The 27,469-nt window shown below is 39.4% G+C and overlaps 1 protein-coding gene across 3 annotated transcripts; it reads right to left on the reverse strand.

Moving 5' to 3' along the window:
• Nucleotides 1-33: 33 nt before the first annotated feature.
• On the reverse strand, nucleotides 34-27,157 carry LOC104375687 (plasminogen). Of its 3 annotated transcripts, none has more exons than XM_086626804.1 (19): nucleotides 27,109-27,157; nucleotides 24,121-24,256; nucleotides 23,374-23,480; nucleotides 18,979-19,093; nucleotides 17,763-17,907; nucleotides 17,091-17,206; nucleotides 16,858-16,976; nucleotides 15,354-15,516; nucleotides 14,349-14,485; nucleotides 13,346-13,505; nucleotides 11,278-11,444; nucleotides 10,094-10,242; nucleotides 9,276-9,369; nucleotides 7,206-7,323; nucleotides 6,090-6,164; nucleotides 5,395-5,535; nucleotides 3,241-3,347; nucleotides 1,221-1,366; nucleotides 34-192 (listed from the first exon to the last, which is right to left on the reverse strand). In XM_086626804.1, the coding sequence occupies exons 1-19, from the start codon at nucleotides 27,155-27,157 to the stop codon at nucleotides 34-36; spliced, it is 2,403 nt and encodes an 800-aa protein (XP_086482930.1). The 3 variants fall into 3 exon arrangements, with proteins under 3 accessions (XP_086482930.1, XP_009980392.2, XP_086482921.1); XM_009982090.2 differs by having other exon boundaries at nucleotides 11,254-11,444; nucleotides 14,355-14,485; nucleotides 17,091-17,220; nucleotides 17,744-17,907; XM_086626795.1 differs by having other exon boundaries at nucleotides 11,254-11,444; nucleotides 14,355-14,485; nucleotides 17,091-17,220; ... (1 more) ...; nucleotides 24,121-24,250; nucleotides 27,103-27,157.
• Between the last annotated feature and the right edge of the window lie 312 nt (nucleotides 27,158-27,469).

Raw genomic sequence — 27,469 nt, forward strand, 5'->3', positions numbered from 1 at the left:
CTGTTTTTCAGAAAAGCCAGTCTGCATCCAGATTCAGTGGGCAACCATTGCATTCTTGATCCAAGAAACAAAACTAGGAATTCGGACAAAAACAGGCTTTGATGGCTGAGTACAGTCCAGTCCCCAAGAGGTGACTCCATATTGGACAAATCTGTCCTTATCCTGGCAGACCAGAGGTCCTCCAACTTCAGCCTAGGGAGTGAAAGAGAGAATAAGGTGACTCCTTTAGTGAGGGAGACACTGAACATGCAAACAGCAAAATAAGCAGGAATAATATCGTGGTAACTCTGAAGGCCTCAAAACATGACAGAGGCAAGGGCTGTAGAGAGAGGTAGAGCGTTTTGTTAGACCTGCTAGAGTCAAAAAATGGGGGAAAACCAAAGTTGTTTCCAAGCACCCAGGCCATTCCTCTGCTCTGAAGAAGAGAGACCCAACAACCAACCATGGACGCGGGAACAACACCAGATCACTGTGAAGCCAATTACACAAAAAAATGAAGTTTCTCAATTTTCTACATCCTCTGACCTACTCGATCCTGGATAAAATGAATATAATTATTATAATGCTGTTTCTTAAAATTCAGGCATGGCAGGAGATGTCCAGTGATTTGTGTGCCTATCAAGGAATGGACTGTCCACACTCTCAAAGACATCATTTGCACTGCCAGTCTTGAACACCTGTTCAGACAGACCACCATTTGCTTTCTGACTCTGTCACCAAGAAGCTACAAGCTTTTTATTGAAAAGCTCCCAACACAACACCTTCCGTTAAGAAAACCACATTTTAAATGTCTTTTCATATACTCGTGAAAATTAGAAAACTGGAAGCACTTCAAGCTTTATTTAATCAAGGGATTAAATAAAGATGTGATACAACTCCAGGCTGCGCCAGAAACAGTCACAAATTTCCCCTCTGTCTCTAGGAACAAAGGGAAGTCCAGGTAATATATCACAGGCTTTATTTCAGGTGGGATGGGGTATTTACAACACTAGGCTACCATAAGTGGGATATGTCAGTATGCAGCTCCAAAAGGAAGGCAAAACTACCCTATGCAATTTCCCTGCTATTCTTGCTGAGTATGTGAGTGAAGAAAAAATGCTATATATACCTCAGGTTTTATGCTTCATGCAGAAGCCTTGAATTGCTGAAGCTATTTCTGAGCCTTGAAAGTACAAATAGTCCTTTTAACCTGCTTACACTCAAAGCTAGATTATTCTTACCTCACAGTTACTTATGCTTCGAAAAGCAAATCCACCACAAAATTCATGATCTTTGACACGTCCATTCAGAAATTCAGGGCGATTACATATTCTGTTTTCAAGCATGGGTAATTCAACCTCTTTTAATCTGTTGTCTGTATTGATACCTTTATGAACAACCAAGAAAATACAACAGTTATAAATGATAGCCTGGGCATTGTGCTCAAGTGAATCCTCAATAATGAAAAGATTGGGATCCATTCCCAGCTCTACTATAGTCTCTGAGCTCCTTGAAGGACCTTATTAAATCTTCTCACTTTTTTTTTGTATTTGGATCATACCTACCTGCAACAAGCAGAGGTTATTCTTCTTTGCAAAGCATTACAAGGTAAATAAAAACAGATGCTTAGTCTTCTGAGCCATTGTGTCGGTTTACAGGCTTTCATTATGGTGCAGTAGCAATGGCTTGTTTCAGGGGGAAAAATATCAGCCTGGATTTACTTTATATTAATTTGAAGTCTTTCAAGCCTAAAGATAGTTTTCCAGACAAGGAGGATTTTCCTGAAGCCAAGATTGAACTTTCCTGAAACACAGATTATTTAGATGTGGGGCTCTGGCTCTGCTCTCCCTCCCCTGCTGATTTCATAAACTAGTTGTGTGACATGGCAGGTCCTTCTTTCCCACTGCCTAAATGCAACAATGATCTGTTGATTTTTCCATCCTAACGCCCTTCCAGAAGAAATCTCGCCTGTATCATTTTTTTGTGGCTGTGATCACTAAAACATAGGAAGCAGCTGCCACCGTGTGGGAAGCTGAACAACAACAACAAAAAAACAAACCCGCAAGAAAGGGAAAAAGGTGAAAGGAAAGCCAGTAAATACTGTCTATGCTGGAGAAAAGTGTTTCTTGATAATGATGAAATACACTAATAGCAGATCGATTATTCTAAATCTTTACTTTCAAAGCATCAATTTTGTAGGTAAATGACACAAGAAGGAGGAAAAGTCATTGCAGTCTATGTGGAAGGTTTTTACGGTGAAACCGAAAGACAGGGACACATTCTGTTCTTTTTTTTTTTTTTTTTTTTTGATTCTGTGGATTCACACACAAAGAGGAATCCACTGGCTTCATTTTACAGGTGGAGTATTAATAACGTGCTGTCTGACAAAGGGCATCCCTTGTGTGTAGCTCAGCAAGGCTAAACGTGTATGTGGGACCTGGGACTAAATGAAGGCAGAAGCCAGTGTCACTGCTGGAAGCCACAGGGATGAGGAATAGCCTCCTGCTGCAGCAGAAGTGGGTCAAAGAGAGCTGAGTATCCTCAACCCTCAGCACAGCTGGAGTGAGAGGTGGGCCGCAGGAGAGACCATAAGTTTGGTTTTTAATGCAAGACTGTGAACAAAATTCAGGTAAGGGGTTTACTGACATTAAAAACCTTCCGCTTGTACTCATTTTACCTGTGCCCCAAAGGTGGCTGCATCTGAGCAAGCTCTGACTCAAAGGTGTCAAACTCAAAGGTTTCTGGGATGCCATCTTATTTTAGATACGAGGTCTGAAGGCTAGTGCTTGCCCATATATCCTATCTGTCTGGAGTGAATGTAGGTCCCTGCAGAAGTCTATGCAGACAGTAGTGTTTAGTCTACAGGGAGGAAAATGCAAACTTCATTCAGATGTTAAAAAAATGCATACCTGAAGGTCAAAAATAAAGGCAAGGGCATTATTTGAGTATTGTCCTTACTTGTGCAAATATAGTGTATACTGAAGCTGAAGAAAGACCAAACAAACAGAGATAAAAGGTGGTAACATCTTAAGTTTAATTATCCTCTCTCTTTCCTCTTGTTTAATGAATTCAGTTTATGTGAGCAATAAGAGGGAAAAATCAAGATCTGACAGGAAAAATAAAAAGAATAATGTTGTCTGATGACATCTGACTTAGTTAAATCTCAAGTAAAATGTGTTTTTCAGGTCCCACAAGTGCACATATTTTGGAATAGGATCTGTAAACCTTCCTTCGTTTTCAACCTCACCAAACATGCTTTACCTCTTGTTTTTCCCCAGGCAGTTAGAAAACACACTGCGTTTCTTCCTACCATCAGACTGGTTTCAGGCAAACAAATTGGTTTTACACGGTCAGTAATTGTTACAGGACTGGAAAACAAACAAAGATTAGAAAAATTATCATCAACTTGTTCAGTCTTCATACTCAGAAAGCTCTGCATGGAAATGGCGTGAGGAAGGGTGGGGATGGTGATGGTGCCTTAAAATTATATAGACAGTTGTAAGATGGTGCCTGGTCACTTAGTGAAAAAAGAGGTTACTTACAGCAACAGAAAGTCTCTGGAATGTGTTTGTGGGCGGAGTCACAGTGCGAGTGTGTTTGGAGCATAATGCTACAGCGCTGGTCTCTGATTACTCCTGTGGTCTGTAAAGGAACATGCACAAGCCCACACCCAGCCCTAGTAACCCTTGCAGGTAGTACGAGCCTGACTTAGATCCTTCCTGCCTCAGAGGTCACAGACATTTTCAGGGACTTCACAGGAAGGGGGAAGGATGACTAAATAAGCAGACACAGCTGAAATTACGAAAAATTCCTTTCTCCTCTGGTTACGTGAGTGATACAACTGTGGGTGACATCGTGCAGTATCTGGTACGTTATCAATAGCACCCCAATAAACACCAAAATAAAACTCTTCCTCATTATAACATTGTGCCTGGAGGCTTCAGCCCTGGAATAAAGCTCGATGTTGAGTGGACAGGGTCCTGGGAAGCAGTTCTGCAGAAGATGAAAACGTTGCATAGGGAAGTATTTGCTTTGGACTATCTGATCTCCTACTGACTTTCCGATGTAGATGTGAAAAGATGAGTTGGCTTCTGAATGGTATATCGTGCTATGAGTCAGACAAGTGCAAACAGTTTTGGTACAGTGAAAGTATGTCTGAATGAGCTGTTCAATGAGATCTACCATTGTCAGGAACTTACCCTGTGAAGGCTAGTTCTGATTGTGGAAGAGAATAAAAGGACCTGAATGAACTCCAGATGTTTAGTCAGGGTAAAATGAACCTTTATAATCTCTTTTCAGGCCTAGAATGATGTTCAAAGTATGTGATATGATAGCTAATGAGATCTTCAATGGCCAATTAAAGGGAACTAACAAATCTCCCTGTTCCTAATCAGACCATGCCAGGACCATGAGCCCCAAGAAAATTCAAGAGACTGAGAGACTAAAGGGAACTGAATCTGACTCATCTTAAAATGAAGATATCTCCTACACAATCTGAGTGAAACATAATTGCAGCTGTCCAGGAGGGTAGGAGATGCTAACCAGGTCCTATGCCGAAGTTACTGTTGTGCCAATGCCATCACCATCATTTTGAACTCTTTCCTCCAGCCCCCTGAAGTCCAAGATGGTGATCTCAAACCTCCACTCTCCCATGATTCCATGAAATTAATGAATTAATCCTGCGTGAGTTCTTTTCCCTATAAGAGTGGAAATCAGTTCTGCAGTTTCCAAAACTAGTTCATTCACTTCTTAATAAAGCTTACTTCTATCGAAAGAATTCATGAAAATTGATAGACAAAGAGAGATTAAAGTGAGAAAGCTCAGATTGGTGGGAGGTTTTCTTGGTTTCCAGGTTTCTCTACATGCCTAGTGCTGTCCCTGTAGGACCTTTATTTTCAAGGTTGTACTTAGCACCTCAGGTCTAATCCTGCTGGTAGCATGGCCCTCAGAGCACCTCTGGCTCCTGTCTGGCCTGCTGGTGTGACAGCAGCCAGGCAAACATTTTTGAGCTATAACAATAGAGCATTGCAGCTTCTGCTTCCCAACATCAAGAAGATCAAGAGGGTAGCTTTCAACTAGATATATGGAAGAAATTTTTTACAATGAGAGTGGTAACTGGAACAGGTTGCTCAGAGGAGTTGCGGATGCCCCATCCCTGGAGGTGTTTAAGGCCAGGTTGGATGAGGCTTTAAGCAATCTGGTCTAGTGGAAGGTGTCCCTGCCTGTGGCAGGGGGATTAGAACTAGGTGATCTTTAAGGTCCCTTCCAACACAACCCATTCTATGATTTTATGATTCTATGCTTTTATTCTGCACCAAGGATATTCTACATCCGTCCTAAGACGAGACAGCATAACCTAACTTGTGACTTCAGAATAAAGGTGTTGGGGGTGGAAAACTTGGAATGAAATGGTACCTGTTCAACTTCAGCAAAGCAATGTCTGCTCCACTTGGTTCCTTTAATACTTTCTGCACACTTTGGATTTGCAGGGATGGCTCTGCTGCATTCAGATTCTGTATCCCAAGAAACACCCTGTAGGAAGAAGGCTCTATTGACCTGGAAGAAACGACAGTGGCAAGGTTATATATCCATACATGTAATCAGAAATGTCACTCTTATAAAATCCAGTGATTTCATTGGAGAACTGCAATTAACAAGATGGTCAGGCTGCTGCTTCTGACCACAGATACCTGCATTTATTCTTGGGGAGAAGGAAAATGTGGCTTTTTTAACAGTTTGGGTTTTATGATGCTGAAAAATCCCATGGGCTGTAAATAATGTGGCACCTTCTTGCAGTGTTCACAACTCCTAAAGCCCTAAGGGTAAGCTACTAGACACAGATTTTCCAAGTGCCATTAGCACCAGCACATCATTAGTACCTTTTTTGGCATGCTTTGGGGTGGGGGAGAGGGTAGACAACAGAAGTAACCTCTGCTGTGCTCTGCTGCTGTTTGACTTACACAGGAAAAGATGATAAAAATCACCTTCCTGGCAAGAAAGACAGGAAATAAGGAGTAAAGAAAGTGCCTTGTTGGGTACATCTTGCTTCTCTATTGATTTGCTTGTACAGATTTAGGAAATGCCTGTCACTTGTTCTAGCAGATACTCACTCTTGCAAGCACTGAGCTGCAGTAAGGACCCATTGTGGATGTATCAGAGTGCCAGCACAATGGTGCGCATTGGTTCTGGAATAGAGAAGACAATCACATTCATTTAAGACTGCATAGTCAATTCTCCACCATCTATGCTGTGCACAATGGGAAATATTTGCAAACTAGCAATACGCCCCTTATTCAAACCTTCTACAGGTCGTAGTTCGTCTTTTGCCAATGGCAAGAGAGATCAAATGCAGATTTTCAAAGGACAATCTTTATTTGCTCCTGAACATGAGACGTGAAAAGAAATTTGATACTCAGTGACATTTTTGCAACAGCGCACTCTTGCTGTCAGGAATTTAATAAAAATAATTACATTTCCTAAAAGTTTTACTTGTGGTATATATGGATTTTTCTGATAAGCAACTAATAAAAGGATACATCTTTCTGGTTTGTAGGGTTGCTTTGGACTAGTTCTTTAAATAAACTTTACTATGGACTTTTAACTTTTCTTGGGATAATATTTATTATGGTGACTGTCAACAACTCTACAGAAATTTTCATTAGCCTTTCTGTAAGCACTTCTTCATCTCCTGTTCAGCCATTCTCATTACGACTGTGGAAATGTTACACATAATATTTTTTTATACTGAGAGACAATGGTCTTCCCATGGTTTCTAACACAAGTAGGGTGGTCACAGCATCAATTTACATTTGATTCAGATTGGATGCCGGGTGAAAAGGGGTGATCAAAATCCATTGCAGATTGGTGGCTATATTCCTGGTCTTAAATCCCTTACTGCAGAATGCAATTGACTGTCATTATCCTCAGCAGGAATTATTCCTTCCCCATTTCAGTAAATAAAGGTGTACTTAATATCTGCAGTTCAAGTTTGCCCTCTAGAGATTCAGGAAAAAGTGGGGAGTTTGGGATTAACGACCAGTAAGTACCTATCTGTGAACACTATGATTTAAAAAAAAAAGTTGTTTATTTTACATGCTAAGGCATTTTTTATAGAAACAAGGCTAGTCTCCAGAAGCATTCGCATTGTTTCCTGTTAGCCTTTTTCTAGCACCTGTTCCCTGTGAAACTCTAGCTCACGGATGGCGATACAGCCTGAATACCAGTACCTCGTCCTGAGACTGACGTGCCAAGGCCAAGACCCTGGAGGTGCATCACACATGACATATTGCTCGCAGGCTTGCTCACTCCTCATTGGAACCTTTCCACATTCATGCTCAGAAGAAGCTACAGAATTAAAAAAGCTACAATGGAGAATTTTAAAGCAGTTCTGTAATGCCATCCACAGTGCAATCAGATGAAAAGAGATAGGCACAAGACGTTTTTTTTTATCTTCCTTAGGCTCTCACTCTTTAAGTTGGTTAATAGAAACAAAGGGTAAAGAAACAACCAGAACATTTATGCTCCATTATATTACCATTACCTTGAGTGTTTAAACCTGAGGCTAATTTATCACATCTAACATGACAAAATACTAATTTACCTGGAAAAAATGGTTAACTATGTCAAGTATTTGGATGTAGGCACATAGTATAAGTAAAATTACAATGACCTCCATCCCAGGAAGAAAACCTGTAGGGAATTTGAAGGGAAAAGAGAGCTACAGAAAGAGGAAGAAGCTGAAGGGAAAAGAGAGCTAGAAGTGGAAGAGTTTATTGCCCATACAATAATAACAATTTCTAAAGTATTTACAACATTAGAGTCTACACCTTGGCTGAGTTCAAACCAATCCCTAGATTATAAATAAAGTTGAGTCACTGTCCTCTTATCATAAAATATTCCAGTTTTGTCCTCAAACTGCTCACTGTACTTTCTTGTTAATCCAAACCTCTCTGAATTTTTTTAAATGGACTGAGCGTGGGTGCTCTGTAAGGACTCAGGTAACTCTTTCTAGAGCTGCATATGGTGCTATGGATGTTAATTTTATAAGTTCCAGTATAAGACTATTGATAAAGTAATGAAAGGCAAGAGACTGTAAGGTTCCCCTATACCTTAATTTACAAATCCAGTATTCAAAGGTTGTTTTGAAAAGAGATCAGATCTCAAAGTGAAGCTGCACCACAGCAGTTTCAGGTCTTTACAGCTGTGGTATGTGTTGTTCGTATATCATTCTTTATTCTTTTTGCCTGTGTAGCTCTTAGGTCTGATTGACAAAATTAATGTGTACAATCGAAATGCATTACTGATTAGAGGTGCACATTAGATGGCCAGTGTGAAGAATAATCACATACTCCTGAGAGAGTGACCACTCTTGACTATTTTGTATTTCTATATTGTCCAACAGAGCAAGGACCTGGCCTCTAAATGTTACTGTAGTTAAAATAATACATGAGATGAAGAAGAAATAGACCTTCCATATCCCTGCCAGATATATTAAAAAAGAAAAAAATATCTATCGAAATGCAGGCAAGGAAGGGAAGAGCAAAGCAAATGAGACGACTGCCATGTGTGCCAAGCAGCGCTCCCAGTACATTACAGATGTTATTGACATTCACTGCCAGAGCATCACAGAAGGTAAAATCTCTTTTGCTGCTGAATTTTTCAGCAACCTCTACACCTGCTCAGTGTACTGATTACTACCCCAAAATAGAAAAAAAAAAAAGAATTAAAGATATCTGTGTAAAATATCCACGACCAAATTCACTCCTTATCCCAAAAGAAAGGCAAAATATCCAGGGACAGAGTGTTTTAACATCCAGATTAGAATAAAAATTAAGTCAGCAGAGGATGAAAAGAGTTTCAATAGATGTCATCTATGGTGTTCCCAACTAACAGGTAAAGTGTATCAGCAAGTTCTCGAGGCATTAGTCCTGCCACAAAGTGCACAGAAAGACTCTCATGAACATTGAGGAAATCCTCTCCTGTGTTTGAGGACCTCTCTTCACAGCTTCACTGGATATTTCAAATTCAGCTAGCAACTCTGAGTGCTTAGCTTCACTGACGATAAAGAATGCACAGATCTTTATCTATGAAACCTTACTGATGATTCTTAGCACCAGGTTATCTAAACTTTGGCTGACTGTTACAGATGCCTGATTGCGTCAAACTTCCATACAGATCTAAATTCAAACCTAAAGCTACTGCCTACTGCAGTTTTTTACAGCTGGATTGAAAACACTTTGTAACTACCATGACAAGTTATAGAAAGGGAGGACAGAAAAGTCTTTAAGAATAATTACGGCAGCGTGGGATTTCACAGTACTCCCATTTTTTTTCTGGGTCTGTTGTGAAGCACCAAACACCATTTACGTCTCCATCAGGATTCCTGCAATACTGTAATAATTACAAAAACAGAGAATGAAGACTCTAAATGTTAGCCAACGAATGAAGAAGTCTATGGGTGCATGTTTTCAAAAAAGCGTTAAACTAAAATTTTGAATCATTTCCCGCAACTACTTCTCCACTGGACCTTAAATGCTTTCTGTTTCCTCTGATCACAAAATACTTTCTTTCCTGTATCTCAAGACCATTAGATGAAATTAGAAAAATACGATAAAATAGCTATCATTTTCTTAATCCACCAAGAGTCACCCTAGCTCTAGTGCTTTTTAAGGCCTCATGAGAAGTAAAGTTTGACATAGGGCGACTAAGTGCTTTGCACTAAAACATTTATTGTTGGCCTAATCCTTCTTCCCTGAAAGTCAGTGAGAGCAAGTTAGGCCAGCTCTGACAATTTGCCAGAAGCCTGCTTGGTTTGTGACAAACAGCAAAAGGCATTGCTTTTGGGTTTGCAGAAGTCTGAGAAGCCCTGTATGACATGCTGCTTGCCTGTCAGCTTCAACCCCACAGTGTACGTCTGTGCTCAAAGTACCAACATCCTAGGTAATGTAAAATGCATCCTTCCCTCTTTAATGCTATTACAGGTCTGCACTGTCACTGTGATGACTTCCAGATAGGCTTAACCTGGTCTGTAAGGACTGAACATGAAGTGTTTACTGAGGGGCATGGAGAACAGAGACAATGTTCAATGACACCAACGGCATTAGCAGCTGTTTACATTTTTATCCAGGCCTGCTCTTGGATGAGTCACAGGAGTGAAATATTTGTGGCTATGAGGTTTCTGAGAACTCCACTCTTGACAAGTTCTGCCCCTTCCAGTTTTTGCTACTGTGCCACGGTAGTCTTTACCGTTACCGTTAATGCAATCTGTGAAATAAGAGGAAAATGAAATTATCGTTAGCTGCTGAATCAGTATGTGGTGGTGGTAAGCAGAAACAAGCCAGGTTAAGTATCTTTAGGACTTGCATGCTCTCTGGTGTATACAGCAGAAAGAACGACAAAAATGTGCCCTGTGATGTGATCTCTTAGTTTGTCAAGATGGATGTCTTCCTGGATGTATAGAGTAACTGAATTGGAAAAAATTTCAAGGAACTTCAGGCTAAACATTTTCTGTAACATATTGCAAGTATCTGAAAAGACTCCAAGATTCTTGCTACGTTGGTATCAGTAATCACCTTCCATGAGAGAAGCATGTTTCAGAGTTAGTAGCCCATTAGACTGAAAGAGCAATTTTTGCTCCCAGGCACATTGCTTCAGGTACTTTCATCTGCTGCACACAAGTAAGAGTACATGGATCCATTTAGGAACATATCTTTTATCCAACCTTGCGACCTTCCTTTGCAAAGTAAATAATCCATGGAAAGTTCTATTATACATTCAGAAAAGTCACACCACTTTGATGAACATGGGCTTTTAATTAACTAATTATTAATTAATTAATTAATAATTAAGGAAGCAACGAAGCAGGATTGAGAAAAAACTTGTTTCTCTTGGTGCATACATTTTGCAAGACAACAAGCTAAGGTCAACCTCCTGACAACACAAAGCACAAGACAAGTAAAATTCCTATAACAACAACATTCACTGTGATCATATTTCAATAGCACACGGCTACAGAAACACTACAAATTTTGTCTGTTTTCCTCTTGTTCCCCTAAATGAAGAAGCTATCCTACAGAATGCACTGTAAAATGATACAGGCTACAGTATACAAACTCACTAAAGAGTACTTGCTGCAGAATTCAACAGTACAGAACTGAAGGCTGGAGAAGGGATGTAACTGTTAAGCTGTAGCACTACTCAAGAATAATCTCAATAGATTATTATTTCCTTTAACCACAGTCTCTACAGGAGGTGATACTTATAGCCAGCTGTTACCAGATGTGGTGGATGTAGTTGGGCCAACGGTTTGTGCCATTGTTGCAGAGGGGTCATTTGGTGTGGACTCTTGTGTGTGATCATCACACCTCTTGAGATTGCAGTACTCCCATGTCGTGCTGGGGTCAGTGGTGAAACACCATGGGCTGTTATCATCATCTGGGTTTCTACAATAGTTGTCTCTCAAATCACTGCAGAAATAAGTACAATAGTCATGCTGCATAAGATTGAAAGTAATCATAGGAATATGTTGCCAAAAAGATGTGGATCTGTGCTATGTAGAAAAAAATACATTTATTCATTTTTTACTTATTGACAGATATCCTATTACCAGGAAACATATTTATAGCTGTGATTCGAGTGGAGAGTAATATTTCACATATATGTCACAGAATCATAGTATCGTTTGGTTGGAAGAGACCCTCAAGATCATTGAGTCCAGCCATTCACCCTGCACTGTCAGGGTCCCTAAACCATGTTGCTCAACACCAAATCCACATGGTTTTTAAACACCCCCAGGTATGGAGACTCCACCACCTCCCTAGGCAGCCTGTTCCTATACTTCACAAACCTCTCTGTAAAGAAATTTTTCCTGATATCTAACGTAAATTTCCCCTAGCGTAACTTGAGGCCATTCCCTCTCGTCCTGTTATTCATAACGTGGGAGAAGAGACCGACCCCCATCTCCCTACAACTTCCTTTCAGGTAATTGTAGAGAGCGATAAGGTCCCCCCTGAGCCTCCTCTTCTCCAGACTAAACAGTCCCAGCTCCCTCAGACCTCCTCACAGGACATGTATGAATATATTGTCATGAATATACTGATGCATAAGGAAACATAATTAAACTACTGGCTTAAATTCTGACTGTAATATGTCAGTGTGCTTACTAGCTAAATAAATGCCCAATATGCCAATAATTTAATTTCTAAGTACATACGTATAAGCATGCACAATTGTGTGAATGTGTGAATTAATAATAAATATGCAGGAAGATCCATACTGTTGGTGGGCAATTTTCAAAATTTTTATTTTTAAATGTCAAAGAGTTCTTTCTCATATTCAGAAGAATGGCAAATAAATACTTAGCAAATGATCCACCCCCAAAAAAAACATTTCTTCTGAATTAAGTGTGAGCATTCCCATGCCTCTGCTTGTTGGGGCAGGGAAAAGTAGAATTTCTCACTTCAATAATTTGCAGGGTTGAAGTATTTCCACATCCTGAATCACAGCGCAGTTACAGAATAAAAAAAAAGAAATGTTTTTTTCTAAATATGCCGGAACACATTAATTCCACATTTTCACAGCTTGATTTCAACTTTTTAAAATGTTTATGAAAAACAGAATCCTCTCTGAGAATGTTCCAGTTTCAATACATCAGTATTTTTGATGTCAAAATATGACTTAAAATTAAAAAAAAAATAAAAATTGAGTGACATCATAAAAAAGCAAAAAAATAGAAAAGTATCAGCCTTCCTGTTTATACTTGTAATCCGCCAAGTAATGATGGATTTCCTAGCAATTGTCATCTTATAGCTTTCATACTCTTACTAAAAACTGGCACATCAGTAAATATCATTGGCTCTCTAAGTCATCACTGATCCATTTTTATTAGTCTGAAGACGACAAATCAAAGGGGAAAATTCAGTATATGCAATTCTGCATGCCAAATTTCAACTACAAAGAACATTTAAATGGTAGTTCTAATAATAATATATCTGACTGTGCGTTTTGCAGCATAAATGCTGTGTTCTCCTCAGATGAAATAAAGAGAAAGGTCACCATGAAGGTCTCAAATTCATAAACAAAACACATACTTCAGCAGATGCCCAGACTCTGGGTACAACTCTCCTGGTGTTGGTTACAGAAGTTCAGATTTAAGAGTAAAGAGACTCAGCTGTATTTTACTCAGAATTTAAATAACAATAAACCACAATTTTTAAAGTGAGACTAACAGAAAGATTTTCCATGTCTTGGAAAAAATCTCTTTTATGGATATATTCCCTGGCAGTGTTTCAAAGCATAGATGTGCAAAGATAATACAATCAGCAGTAGTCATTGTCAGATAAAGCAAGAAAAAGTGAGATAAACATACGCATTTGGGAATCTGTCCGGGGTTTTCTCATGCCTGTGTGGGAACATGGAGTTCCAAGCTTGGCACTTTTTTCCTGACACAGTGATGGAAGTTGTGCCACGATAACTCTGGCCTTTGCCTCGGTAGCACTCCTCTGACAGGGGAACCTGCACAGGCACATCTGCAGCAAACAACAGAAACTGGTCTCTTGCATCACAATTTTAAGTTCTTACTGAGTAGGCACAAGGAAGCATCAAACACACAGGATGGCAAAACTGAACGACTCATTTATACCGACAGTGTCCAGTGAGAGTGTCATGGCCAGCACGAAAAGTGGAAGGACATTTCTAAAAATATTTAGGAAACTTTCACAGATACCCTCATATTTCAGATGTCATTCAGTGGAAGGTTCACCCCTCAATTTCATTTTGGTATATGTGGACATGTTTGAATTACAGATCAGAAAGTTCACATGAAAAATCCTCAAAGACGAAATGCTAGAGATTTTGCCCCTGATATATTTCTAAAATGGACATTATGTTAAACTTTGGTCTCTCTATTATCCTTTTGATTGCACTAAGACTTTCTTATATTTTGTGCTTAAACGAATGGATGTTTCAGATGCGATTTTTATTACTTTGGAAGCTCATATCCTGTCTTTTGTGGCTATCTTTCAAAGATAAGACTTCCTTTTATTTAGCACTTTTTCATCTCTTTAAACCTGCTTTTCATTTTTCAATTAACTTGCTAAAAATGCTCTACCTTTGAGAAAAAGAGGAATATTAAAAAATAAACCTCTTTCATCCTATCATTCTTCTGTTGGGTCAGTTGGTTATTTACACCCTTCATTGCACTTCCTTAACTATTGAAAGTCCAATACTTGGCAGGTTTTGTAACATACCAAACAGAAAAACTGCATGAACAACAGTGACAAAATCATTGAAAAAATATTTAACACATTTACAATGACAAACAATAAGTCTCTTACTGTCTTAAAGTCCTTATCTCAAGTACGCTTCACTACTCATACCAGCAATGGCTTGTTCTGTCCCATCACAGTGGGGAATCGCACAATATTCCCACCAAATGCTGCTGTTGGTGGTGTAGCACCAAGGCTTCTTCTCTCCATCAGGGTTTCTACAGTAGTTTTCTTCTAAGCCCCTGAAACAGAAACACCAGCTTTAAACTACTCGTAGAAATCAAGAAGAGTTTTGTGCAAGATCATCAAAAACTACTGCATGCAGAACTCAACTCATTGGTTACATTTGTTCTTTCTGGAGATTCTTTTGGGATTGAACAACAGTCTGAATTTACAGTCTAAATGCTAATGACATAGGAAGAGCTTTTCCAATGTTTACAATTCCTGATGTTTTTGCAGCCAAGATACAGCAGTAAAAGCTGACTTCAAAACAGAGGCCATTGTATCTGACCATTACAGTAAGAACCAGGCAAGGCTGGATGTCACTCACTGTCCTGGAAGCATATGCTTATAAGCATCGGTGCACGCTGCTCTCTGCCCTGTGATAATGGACAGGGTTTCACATGCCCAAGAAAAACTGTAGGATCCATTTCACAACCCACAGGATCAAAATACAGAGCTAAAAGACTGGTCAGTCCCAGTTACCCTTTTTCATTGATAATGCTCAGCAAACCCAGCTCCTTTGAGCAGGAGGACGTATCGGGGCATCCTGGACCTTGGAGCACGGCTCTTCAGAAGAGTAACACATTGAAAGTGTGCCAAAACACAGCCAGGGAATTTTTAACATAAAAGTAGTAAAAATTCTGCAGTGGGATGTGGAGGAGACAGGTGAGACAAGTAGCTGAGAATAAAGTAGCTACTAAAAAAAAGAAATGCTGAAAAAAAATTAAGAGCAAGACCTGAACAGAAGTAATGAGGGCTGACAAAAGGTGAGAAAATAGCTTATCAACATAGCAGCAGAAAACCTGTGCTACTCTTGCCTCTTCATCTGGATCTATAAGGAGTAAAGATGCTCTTTGGCATTTGTTAAAATGACAAGGCTCAGCATACTTGCAGGGGTATCTGTCAGGAATCCAGCCATGTCTATGAGGAAACTGTGTGTTCCAGTGCTGGCAAGTGTTCCCTGATTCGGTGATGGCTATCCTGCCTCGATAGTCTTCTCCTTTTCCTGAAAGACACTGGGAGCCCAGGCCGGAGACTGGTGAGTGTGTAGCTGTAACAGGTTTAAAAAAAAAAAAAAAGAAAAGAAAAAGGAAAAGAAAAAGAAAATTAAGGAAAAAACACAGCTAGACAGTGCTTCAAATGTATTAAAACCTCCTGTGTTTTCTGTAATGCCAAACATGCGTTTTTTTCTTTCAGCAGAGGTGACATTGGTTGAAAGCCGTGGCAAAACCAAAGTGTACATTTTCACAAGCAGTCGGGCTGCCAGACAGATGTCCTGTGTCTGCCCTTTTACAGCATTCAGTGAATAACTTTGCTGGGTTAAGCCAGACTTTGTGCCTGCAGTCCTCTGAGAGCAGAGCTGGAAAGGCAGTAAGCAGTCCTGTACAGTCTTGTAAAAATAAGTGGGGTGAAGGGAGGACATTAATACAATGGGTAGGGTGGAAGGGCAGAAAGGGTAAGGATAAGGGCCAAGAAGAAATTGTGAGAGAAAGCAAAACAGCCTGCAGAGTGGAGCCTCTGGAGTCAGTGAATTGGGAAAGTGAGGCAGAATGAGGAGTGAAAGAAAGTGAAAGAACGTGAAAAGGTTGGTTTGTTTCTTAAACTTTCTGTAAGTTTTAAGCACAAAATGGAGATTATATGGTAACCTTCACAAATTACTTCATCATACAGAAGTCTATAAATAGTCATTCTTCCCTCTGTAATTGAGCAGGCTGAGGTGAACTACATCTAGCAAGCACATGCTTGGAGCACTGGTGAGTGCCGATACAAGAGAAAGCAAGCTCTAGAGATAAAAACACAATTTTTTTTCTCAAAATGCAGTCCAATTCTACAAACAGCAAAGCTAATCTTGTTACTCAGTGTTTTCAAAATGTCCAGATTTAGTGTACTCAGCTTAATGTGTTAAGCTAGCTCACTGGTAAGTCAGGTTTTTCTCCTGAGGCCGAAACTTGTTTCTCAGGATTCATCCCTTGCTAAGGAAAAGGCAGGGCTGTCTGTGCCGGCCAGACCCAAGTAAAATATCACAGTATGGCCACATGGTGGTTTAGGTGTTTTCCATGAGTTAGTAGGTCAGCTGAAAACTACCACCTGATTTAACCTGAAAGCCTTGCCTCTCAGATAATTGAAAAAAGTAAGATGGCTGAAGACAAAACAGGGTTTCCATAACACCTCTGGCATTATTGCACTTCGTGACGCCTATATCCTTCCTGACCTGACATGTTTTTATGTAGCAGAAATTTGGTCTGTGATTCTGTTTATTAATGTACACTTTCCCGGTTTCACAAAGATTTCCTTAGGTTACTCAGAACTGTGATTTCTCGTCTTTCCCCTCCCTGCATCATTTTAATGAGAAGATCTACCCTCTGGAGTGATCTCAGGAAACCAGACTCACTGCAACGAGGAATGTTGCAATACTCCCAGCGTTTAGTAGGGCTGGTAGTGAAACACCAGGGCCGAAGTTCGCCATCAGGATTACGGCAATAATTCATCTTCAGATCCTTCCCTGGAAAGCTGCATGTTGAAAATGAAAGAGAAGCTTGTGAGTCAGCTATGGCTGGCTATAGCAATTAGGCTATCTGCAGGAAGGGTCTTCCTGGAATTAATTCAGCGCTGAGTGTGACTCACTGCTTCAGGGTAAATCCATGCATATGAGGCTCTTGGGCATCCCAGCGCTGGCACTCAAGCCCAGACTCTGTTCTGGAAACTTCTCCATGGTAGTCTTCACCATTACACTGCATGCACTCCGCCGTAGGGACTAGGCAGAATGAAAACAAAGCAAGGTTTGCACTAGCCCGTGAATTCTGATCCTGATCTATTCATGGAAAACTACACTGAAAGGAAAAGAGGATTCTTCTCCAGCTAATGACGAAAGAATCCAGAAGGCCATGCATTACAGCCCAGCCAAATGAATAAATCTTTAGAGACACATATCATTTGGAGGGAGGACTTTGTCACGTATCTGTATGTACTGATAGCAATGGGAGCTCTGCGTGTAACACAGCACTTGGGTCAATCTTTACTCTTGTTAAAATTAAATGAATTGCTAGAGATAAGAGCAGGACAGTATCAGCAAATTATCAAAAAATTTCAGTTCCTCTATCTTAACAAAACTACTTCGATAACTGGAGCCAATTAGGAAATCAACCTTTGTGTTGAAAACTGAAGTTCCAGCTTGATCTAAATTCACATTTGAAACCAATCTGCAATAATAAAGCAAGAATAAATAGCAGGAATAATATTACCTACTTGAACATGCCAGCTCTGAAACATAAATATACCTTCTCCAGTGTGCATGACTTGCCCGTCACACTCTGGGATGTTACAGTAATCAAATCTGGTAGCAGGATCTGTTGTGTAGCACCAGGGTCCACTTTCATCCCCATCAGGATTTCTGCAGTAGTTTTCATCCAGCCCTGCATTGGGGTATTTTTCAGGTGTATAACTGTAATAGTATTAAAATTTTATTTTAATTCCAGTAATTTAGTGAAGCAGAAGGGAAACATCCAACTTGCTGAGCTAGCTGTGGGATCTGTTCATCCACCGTATAAATGAGACAGATTCCCTGCTCTAGCCTGTAAATTAAATCTGAATAACATTCTGTAACTACCATTATTTGTAGCTTCTCCCTAGGTCCCAGCTGCCAATAATGAATGAGCTTACAGCTTGTAAGGATTATGACAGTCTCAAAGGACAATTTTTATCTTTAATACTTGCATCCAGCTGATCTAGTCAGCTCACTATGGCTCTGTCATGTATTTTCCTCAATGCAGCTACTTTAAAAATAGAGTATTTCTAGAGACTATTCACAAAACAATATTGAATCCTAATTTGCAGAGCTTTTGAAGCAAGTGACACTAAGCTTCTTCCTATAGCAATGCTTCCAGAGAAGACTAAATGGCTTTTAAACAAAAAATCTAAACAAGTACATCCAAGTTTCATTAGAATAACAACAAAAAATAACTTTTTAAACAGATCAAACTCCAACACAGATCAGAGAGAATAGGCCATCTGCTTCTACACTTGCTTCAGTAAGCCCAGTGGCAGCCAGTCCTGAGAAAACTCTGCCTGGGCAGGTTCCTTGGGTGCTTAGATGCTTTGCTGGATATTTCTTCTTGATTGTGTCTGGATGGCAGGCAGGAGGTCATAGAGTTGAACAGATACCACTTTTTTTTTTTTTCACACCTCATACAGAAGAGAGAAATTATGGCCTGTCACCAATTGCAGAATTTTCATCAAGGGTTGATAGAGGGAGCATTTCATCTTCTTAGGAGGCCCAGCAATTAGACACAACTTTTTTTCTAGCTGACAATGCATCCTTTCCTTGTCCAGACCATTGCAGTTCTCTGCCAGTCGAGTCACAAGTAACAAGACAGATGAAGGTAAAGTTGTCTTTAAAAGTCACTTGACAACTAGCTTTGTTAACATGCACTATAAAGTTGTTTATACACATGAAGTTGGGGAAACTTGGAAAAGATTTAGAACAACAGGAAGACAAATATAAATAAGGTCGTACTTTGGGTTGTGAGGTGTTTTTTCTGCCCACTTCTGGCATGGAATACCCCTCTGAGTTTTGGCTTCCATTCCTCTGTAGTCCTTCCCAATCCCTTTTTTACATTGTAGAAGGTAAACTGAAATGGAATTGGCTTTGTTAATTCAATGGTGTTACAACACTGCATCTCTTGAATCTGAGAATCTGCAGATATAACTCTGAAGTTCATCAGTTTATGATGAACCATGCTTCACCCATGTTTTGAACCTCTTGTGCAGGCAAACAGAGAGACGTAATTCCATAAGGTGTTTTAAAACAAATTAGATGGCATTTTTATAAAGCTAATAAAGTCAAGTTAAGAAAACAGGTATAAGTTACGATTGGTTTTGACATGTATAAAATGCATGCTTATATTGATACACTATTTGAATTAAAAGGAAGGCCTTTCAACAACAGCTGAAGAGTCTTTGGAATGTATTGTTCATAAGCACGTTTGCAATATCAGTATCACACAACTGTCCCTTCAAGCCAGAGAATTTTTAGCTATCAGACACGTTTGTCACGTAAGTGGCCCCCAAACCTTTGATTATTCTTAGCCTCAGACTCCCAGGTACTTTCTAGTGGGTTTCCAAGGCGGAGAGAATGCAAAGCATGTTGATGATGCTTTTATTGGCAAAAGACACTGAAAAATTTCCAGTTATTGAGGGCAGTGATCCTCATTTCCCCTTCCAGCAATTTCTTTGCACAAGAAGAATCCCCCTAAGCCCTCAAATATAAAATGGAGATGTTAGAACAAGAACAGGAGACGAATCCAACAGGAAAGCTGAGCCTTGTTTGGATACTTTGCAATAGTTACTGTCATCACAGAGTGTGGCTGGGACAACAGATGTCTGTGCTGCATGTCATACTACCAGGGGCTCTTGGAGCTGTTGCTTGTCTGCTGGGGCACAGCGTGTGCTCAAAAGCCTTGTCACTACTGCTTCAACACTGGCACTCCATTAGTAGGTCCCAGCATGACCATCTCCGGCCAATAGCCTTGCCCATGGACTTTCTGATGTTGCCAGGTACCTCCTAAATGATTTTAGCATGTCTGAATGCTCAGCCACACTCACCTGACACCTGGGAGAGGGGGTGGAGGCTCTGTATAGCTGAATCAGGAATGAAGACAAACAAGTAACTTCCCTGTTCAAATGGCACATGGAGACCACCACAGATTTAGATCTTGGTATTTGATCCCTCTTAATCAGAATTTTTAGTAACATAGCTCCTTTCTGCTTGACCCCTAAAGTCTCTCTCTTACTTTTCTGTCCTGTACTGGACTTTGCTGTGCTGGTCTATAACCCCTAATAGTTTGTGTTCCTCAAAAGAGCCAAGCTATATGTCAAGACAAAATTAAGGTTTGACTGAGGAGACTGCTCTATAAAGAGGGAGAAGACTCTAACCAAGTTCTTATGGATTTTTTCAGTGATAAAGTGCAAAAACTTTGATTATTACCCATACAAGAAGGTAAGCATCCCAGATAGCCACTGAGCTAAAAGTAAAAAGGCTATGGTTCTTAACTCTGAAAGGACAATTATGATCAAAAGAAAAAGCATTCTTGGAGGTGTGGGTGGGAAGAAATCTGACTCAACATGATGTAGTAAGTGTAACCTACAGAAGCTATGTGTTTGTGGCTTGTGGATTATTCCTGCTATTAACAAGGCCGTTATAATCGGAAGAGAATTCCTTATACAGGGTTTTGCCATTAACATAGAGAAAGTAAAACTGTAACTGCCAGATATATATGTTCATGGAGCCTCTGTAACTACGGACAATCCAGAATATGGTTTGCATACAGATCCCAAAGTGTCTGTGATGGAGTAAAATGTGAGTGCATAACATTGTGTGGCCCAGCACAGCCAGCCAAACACTTACACTCACAGAGGATGAACCCTTTGTCTTTAAAGTAACTGTTTTGTACAGATCTTTTGCATCCAATCCCAAGAAAATAAGGGCTGACAAAGACTGATGCCAGAGTAGCTGTTATGAACTCCAAGGTCTGAGTCAGGTGCAGGTGAGATTGTACAGTCATCATGGGTCTAAGGGAGTGGCAGAGTCACAAAATGTCCTGGAGATTACTGGAAACTGTAGGTTTCAGTTAAGGACAAAAAGTAAACATGACAAATCGATTCTGAAGCATGAGAGAGTGCCAAGCAAGGCCTTTTTTCTGCTGGAAAAGGTAGCTGCAATGGGGGCATGAGAAGCAGATCTGAAGGCTCTGGCTGCATTTCTAGACTACATGTGTTCAGGAGGTTCACTGGGATGAACATTGATGCTGGAGGCACCAAGTGTGTCTTCCAAGGAATGGCTTTGGAGGAGGGGGACAAGAAAAAAGAGAAGCCAAGCAGTGTTCTCTATTTTTCCTGCGAGGCCAAGGCTCCTGGGTATAAAATCAAATCTTTTGCTGCTGACATTAGGATCAGATGTGTCTCTTCAGATGTTTCAGAAGTCTGGAAAATCTTGGACAATGGCAAGAAATGTAAAGGGGCAGTGATGAAGTTAGGGATATTGTCTTGATTTGTACCAATTTAAACCTGAGTTATTGTCTGGTCCTCTGTGACAGCATATAATTAGAGTCAATGAGGATTATTTATTCACTTAGAAGCGCTAATTTCAGTTTAATAATTAATTACTTGTGTATGTGTCTATTAGCTTTCAACATATGCAGAGGAATTTACAGAGCACGTACTCCTCCTTCATTCTGTTCTAACCTCAAAGGAAAACTTCAATCAATTCTGACTTCTGTAAAAAAAAAAATAAATCACATTTAAAATGTTGAGGCATTGGCTACAACCATTAGTTCTACAGATATTTCACTTTTGCCAGAAATTGTTCAGCTGAACCTGCTCCAATGTTCTCGTGTACTGGTGACTCACACATCAGTGGTCTACGAGGAACAGGTGAAAAATAAAAGTGGAGAAGAGCTCTCCACTCATAGGCTTTAGTCTTGTGAGGTTTGTTACTGGGGCAAGGGGAGGACATGACTGTAGAGCCAAAGTCTTTTGATCAAAACAACTGTAACAGTGGTTTTGCCTTTTAAAACAGAAAGCAATCTGACCATAACACTCAAGAACCAAGCAGTATGCTTCAAATTCTAGCTTTTAAAGCTTCAGTAATCTGTCCCAGCTAAATATAAGCTGCAAGTTCAGGAAAATTGGTTAGAAAATCCACTTGTCATTAGCATAGAAAGAAGACACTAAGCAACACATATTGCACCATAAGAACAAAATGTCACTGGCTGATAATCACCTAGAGGTTAAGCTAGTACTTACTGAAGATAGCTGTTACAAACTGAGTGGCACTCAGTCCCATGAACCTGGCAACCCATTCTCCAGTCTAGTAACAGAAGAATTAGGATTCAGCTGTTTAAATGTTAATATTCTAGCTTTTTTTTTTTTTTTTTTTTTTAAGTTTGAGCCAGATCTCCAGCAGAAGTTAACGAATTCATCAGAATTGTATGAGTTTATACTAGCTGGGAATTTGGACGGGAACTGCTTTCTCTTTAAAACTTTGATATGGCAAAGGGGCCCTGCACCATAACTGCTCATGTGATTTCAGTTTTCTGTATATCTTTCAAATGCTTCAGAATTGTAAAGACACTGAAAATAATTGTCAAATTGAAATGTTCTTACAAGAAATGTTCACTGTTCATCTTAGATACCAGTTAGTAGTAGCTTTCTTTTTCCCAGAAGACTCATTGAAATTAGTGTTTGTGACTGCATCATCTATGTTCCCACAAAACTTATGAAGACAGTCTAGTTAAAAAAATATTTGTTTTTCCAGCTCTACAGCATCTATTCAAAACTTAGAAAGGCATTAATTAAATAATTCCCAAAATAATCTTAAACCCAAGCCACTTATCTGAGCCTGGCATACGATAATTAAGCATAAACAAAATAGCTTACAAAACATGAACATTTGATTATTATTTTTAAAAAATATATAGGTCAATACAATATTTCAGCCAATTTTTGACTGAATTCTTACACAGAAAATTAGAGAAGTGGGTACATAGAAGTAGATAATCCTGTAGTCTTGAAAATTTGTATGACCAAGGACTCCTCTAGCTCCATGAAGCAGCGGACTGCAAATACTTAAAGGGCAGAGAAATGCATAATTTTCGCTTTAGAGAATTTTTATTCTGCCTGTTCCCAATAATACATGACTAAAGGAGTCAGATATAAGTTCAAATATAAGGAGCTTTGATGCTATATGTGAAATTCTCTGGCAATTTCAGCCCAGTTCATAATGGGTGTAAGCCCACCCCACTGAAACTGACACCACCTGCAATGGTTTGCTCCAGCACTGCAGCAGAAAATGCAAGAATGCAGTTAAAACAAGCTTAACATATAAATGTGTACCATCTTACTACATACATACTTTTCTTCTCATAAAGAACTGCATCCGTGCTGCTGAACGTCACTGTCATTTTGGCATTTTCAGCCAGGGTTAGGCACTGTAGCTTTTTCCTGGTGAATAGGAAGGCCCTGTTGAAATCGAGAAAGAAGCAATATTGACATAGGAAGCAATATTTTTGATTCAATTCAAGATCGTCAACTTGTAATTATTTTTCTATAAATTAGTAATTTACTAGCACTGTCTTGTATCCATTTGTATCTTTGAGATACTACACTTAGTATCTGAGACACTGGGAGACAGACATTTCCTACTGTTCTGAAGTGGCTGACTTTTTCACCATGTACCACTACATGAATAAGTTACTGTGTGGGAAGCTAGACACTGCATTGGCGAAACGTCATCAACAGCATTCTAGCTGCTCAGATTAGCACCTTTCCCTGCAATGAATCAGAAACATCTCAGCCTTCCGTTGCGAAACAAGGCACCATCCAGCTAAAGAGATGTAAGCAGCTCTCCACGTAACATTGGATAAGGGCAGGAACTTGAGCATTTACTATAGAATGAGCAATACATAGCAAACCCACCCTTTACTTGACCTTGTGGTAATTCATAGGCTGAGATACACCATGAGCTAAAGGCACAGGTGACACTGCTGTAGGCAGAGCTGCAGCAGCATGGGGATGTTGGTTCTGAGCAACAGAAGGAAAATATCATTGATACACAGCAGACATTCACAATAACATAGTTTTTACGTTCAACAGAAATTACCTGCAATTAAAATTTCTTTCTGCTTCACATTTCTCTGCACATTCTCTTTCATTATTTGTCTTGTAAAACTGTTTATTTCGAGTAAGTAGCCAAACACCATCTGTTCTTAAATAGTCATCCAGTATATCTCCTTTCACTACAAGGCAAGGCAAGAAATCAGACATTAAAAATGAGACTGCTGCAGTTAAGAAGATCTGTGACTTTGAGTCCTATTTGTCATGTAGCATTGATAGGTAAAGGCACCATCTATTTTGTGTAATTCTGGGTAAAACATGATAAACTCTGAGGAAATTTCTGCCGCCTGACACAATCACAGCTGTATGACTGGAATACATCATAGGAAAAAACAGCAGAAGAGAGATGCAGAGAAGCAGCTCTGAATGGAGTTATGCATGGTTTTGAAGTTGAGAACAAGAAATGTGAAACGAGTGAGAGGGATCGGAGAGAGGGACTAAATGGTGTCAAACAAACACCAATCAGAGAAAGATGAAGGGAAGTGATATCAATATTAAACATTTGGAGAAGCCTGAATTGGGAGGATGTGAGATTATGACCTCTCATGTGGATAGTGCCATCACTACAGTTTTAGTGCTCACTAAAAAGTTTTTTGTCCTAAGATGTCTTGCCCTGGAGCAAGAAACCTCAGTCATAAGATGATTATACAGACTTTTACAATGGCCACCATTATTTTGTTGTAACGGCCTGAGCAGACTTACTAATGAATCTGTCAGGCTGCATCTCTGTTGCAACAAGTTAATTCAAGATTTTAAATTAGTAAACCAATTAATATTATTATATCTAAATGCTACATGTGCATAAGAGGTATATTATGTACCTGCTAATACATTTAACCCTTAGCTCCAAAATGTTGTTGCTCACAATGGAGTTTGCCATCTAATTGATTTTTTCCTTTTGTATCTATAAAGATTCTGTTTATGTTCCTAATTTCTACAAAAGTTTATTTCTGTATTCAGCATCAGGTAATAAAGTTACAGGAGTGATATGGTTTAATTATTTCACTTTTCAAACTAGATTATTTTTGACAGATAGAGGAAATTTATAATCTTGTACAGCATTCTCACTGGTAACATTGTGAATCTTTCTTTAATGCAAACACTCGTATTAGGCTCAATTCACTGCAACATCACTCCAGTGTAGTTAACTCTCATGACACACAGGTCATCCATCAGCTACTTCCACATGACACATATTCATGTAAAATAAAAGGTATTTAGGCCACTAATGAAAGTAGGATGATTAATTGCCTGAGGGCAATCTTCTGTGACTATTTGCAGAGTTGGCTCAATACTATAAAATCTGCATGTCTTAAGAAATCCCTGACACTGAGGCCTCCCATATCTAATCTTACTGTTACAGCAGGACTATGTGGAACATCAACAGCCTACCAATGTCTCCTGATGGACTCAGCAAACAAGTGATTCCTGTGCTGACCTTTTCCTAAGCTGAGGGCACTGTTCCAGAATTGCAGGGCATCAGAACAGGAAAATACTACTTTCCAAACTTCATTGGCTCATCTTAAAACTCTATTTTGCATATCATTCCTTTTCAGTGACAATAAAAAATATTTATTTCTTTTATTTGAAGTTGAGAACAAGATTTGTGAATTCATTTGAGAATGAATTTGTGTTCATTTCTTAGTTTAAGAATGAACACACAAGATTTTAGATGACACGCATAAGAAAAAAGGCAGCACAGATTGGCAGAAGCTTAGATAACAGAAAAGAAAATCTGATGTTAGTTGCCTGAAAAACATTGCAAAGTGCAAATCTAAAAAAAAATACAATAGATTTAAAAATGCAGCAGTGAATGTATTCTTCTGGCTAAAGTCCAAGTCTTTATAAACCCAGACATGACACATGATAATTGAACAGAATATTCAAATATATATGTGAGCAAATCCCTTTCTTCTTTTACATATGTATCTTTCCAGGCTTGACCAGTACTAATCTAAAAGACATAAAAAGTTGGTTTAAGGCAGTTTTGTGCACTTTGGAGAAAGTGAGTTAGAGCTGAAAACAATGAGAAAATAAAAATAACTTTATCATCTGTCTTTCAGAACTCAGCACAATCATACAATGACACATCTCTGTACTCTGTCGTATTAAATGTCTGAGCTATAGAAAACCATACAAACTGTATAGATACGTTTTTGACAGAACTTTTTAAAAGTAATTTAAGAGCTGTACAATGATATGCAGTGTTAAAGTACTAGAGAATATGATACCTGATTGAAATCTGATTGAAATGTATTCTACATGTGGAATATTTATTTATACAACTTGTGGAAGAGCTTGAAAATCATATATTACCTTTAGTGCAAGACCTATTTTCTTTTGGAGTTGTAAAAAAGAATTCTAGACATATTCCTCGAAAAGTTGATCTAGGTTACTGAAAATTAAATTTCTACCTGCTATCTCCAGGAAAACAAAGAATATTTTCTTGTAAGTGTTTAACAACAAAAAATGTGAAATTGTTGGAATATAAAGCAGCTTTTTCATTTTTAGTTTTGTTTTAAATATTTAATTTAAAAACTTTAAAACTCCTATCATAAAGGATGAAAATCACGATCACTGTGATTAGCAATGCTTCGCTGTAAAAACAGCTTTACCATTTGATCCAAAGCCTGCTGAAACCAGAGATAGCTGGCTCATTGACTGCTATGGGTTTTACAGCAAGGCTTTGGGGCTTCTTTCCAAGGGTGCCCCCATTTCTGGCCATGAGGCATGATTGCAGGGAGCCGTTAGCTCCCCACGCAGACACCAAGGCCGCTGCTTTTCTGGTGTCTCTAACAAACATGACACTGGAGCAACCACAGCTCTCACTTTCATGGACAGCAACTCTCGCTGGCCAGCAAGCCCCAAATCCACCATCATCCAGGTGAGTGGTGACACAGGTGGCACATCAAGTAGAGCTTGCGAGTGTTTGGCCCCATCTCACCTAGGCAAGCAGAAAGCAAAGGACTCTTACCTGAGCTGAGCAAGAAAAGAAAGAGAAAGGCAGCTTTGCTAATCCTCATTTTGGCCCAGCTGGTGGGTGCTGGAAGTTCTGTGTGTCAGCGCACAAAGTTTTATTGACTCGCACTGGAGTGAGGCGGCATCAAACAAACAAGGCAGGTAGGTTCAGTTAATCATTCTCCCATGCTGTGACCCCCTTTGCCATGGTGTGTCCATTCAAACAACCTTGAATTGGATGGATTACCAAATCAGACTCAATCATTTGTCCTGGATGCTGGGAAATGTGAAGGCACTCCTCTTCTTTTGTGGGGTATGCTTTTTATTCTCAGATTGCTTGGCCTCACTTTGCTAAGGTAAAGATGGGGATCACAGTG

The sequence above is a fragment of the Tauraco erythrolophus genome, chromosome 2, assembly GCF_009769465.1.
Source record: "Tauraco erythrolophus isolate bTauEry1 chromosome 2, bTauEry1.pri, whole genome shotgun sequence".
In the NCBI taxonomy this organism is placed as follows: Eukaryota; Metazoa; Chordata; class Aves; order Musophagiformes; family Musophagidae; genus Tauraco; species Tauraco erythrolophus.

Bases quoted from the DNA above. Each gene is read 5' to 3' on its own strand.
- LOC104375687 (XM_009982090.2), bottom strand. From the start codon at position 27,157: ATGAGGATTAGCAAAGCTGCCTTTCTCTTTCTTTTCTTGCTCAGCTCA. The intron at 24,257-27,108 runs GTAAGAGTCCTT...CTTGCCTTGTAG, and splicing joins TCTTTTCTTGCTCAGCTCAG to TGAAAGGAGATATACTGGAT. The intron at 3,348-5,394 runs GTACCATTTCAT...TTTGTTTTCCAG, and splicing joins GCTTTGCTGAAGTTGAACAG to TCCTGTAACAATTACTGACC.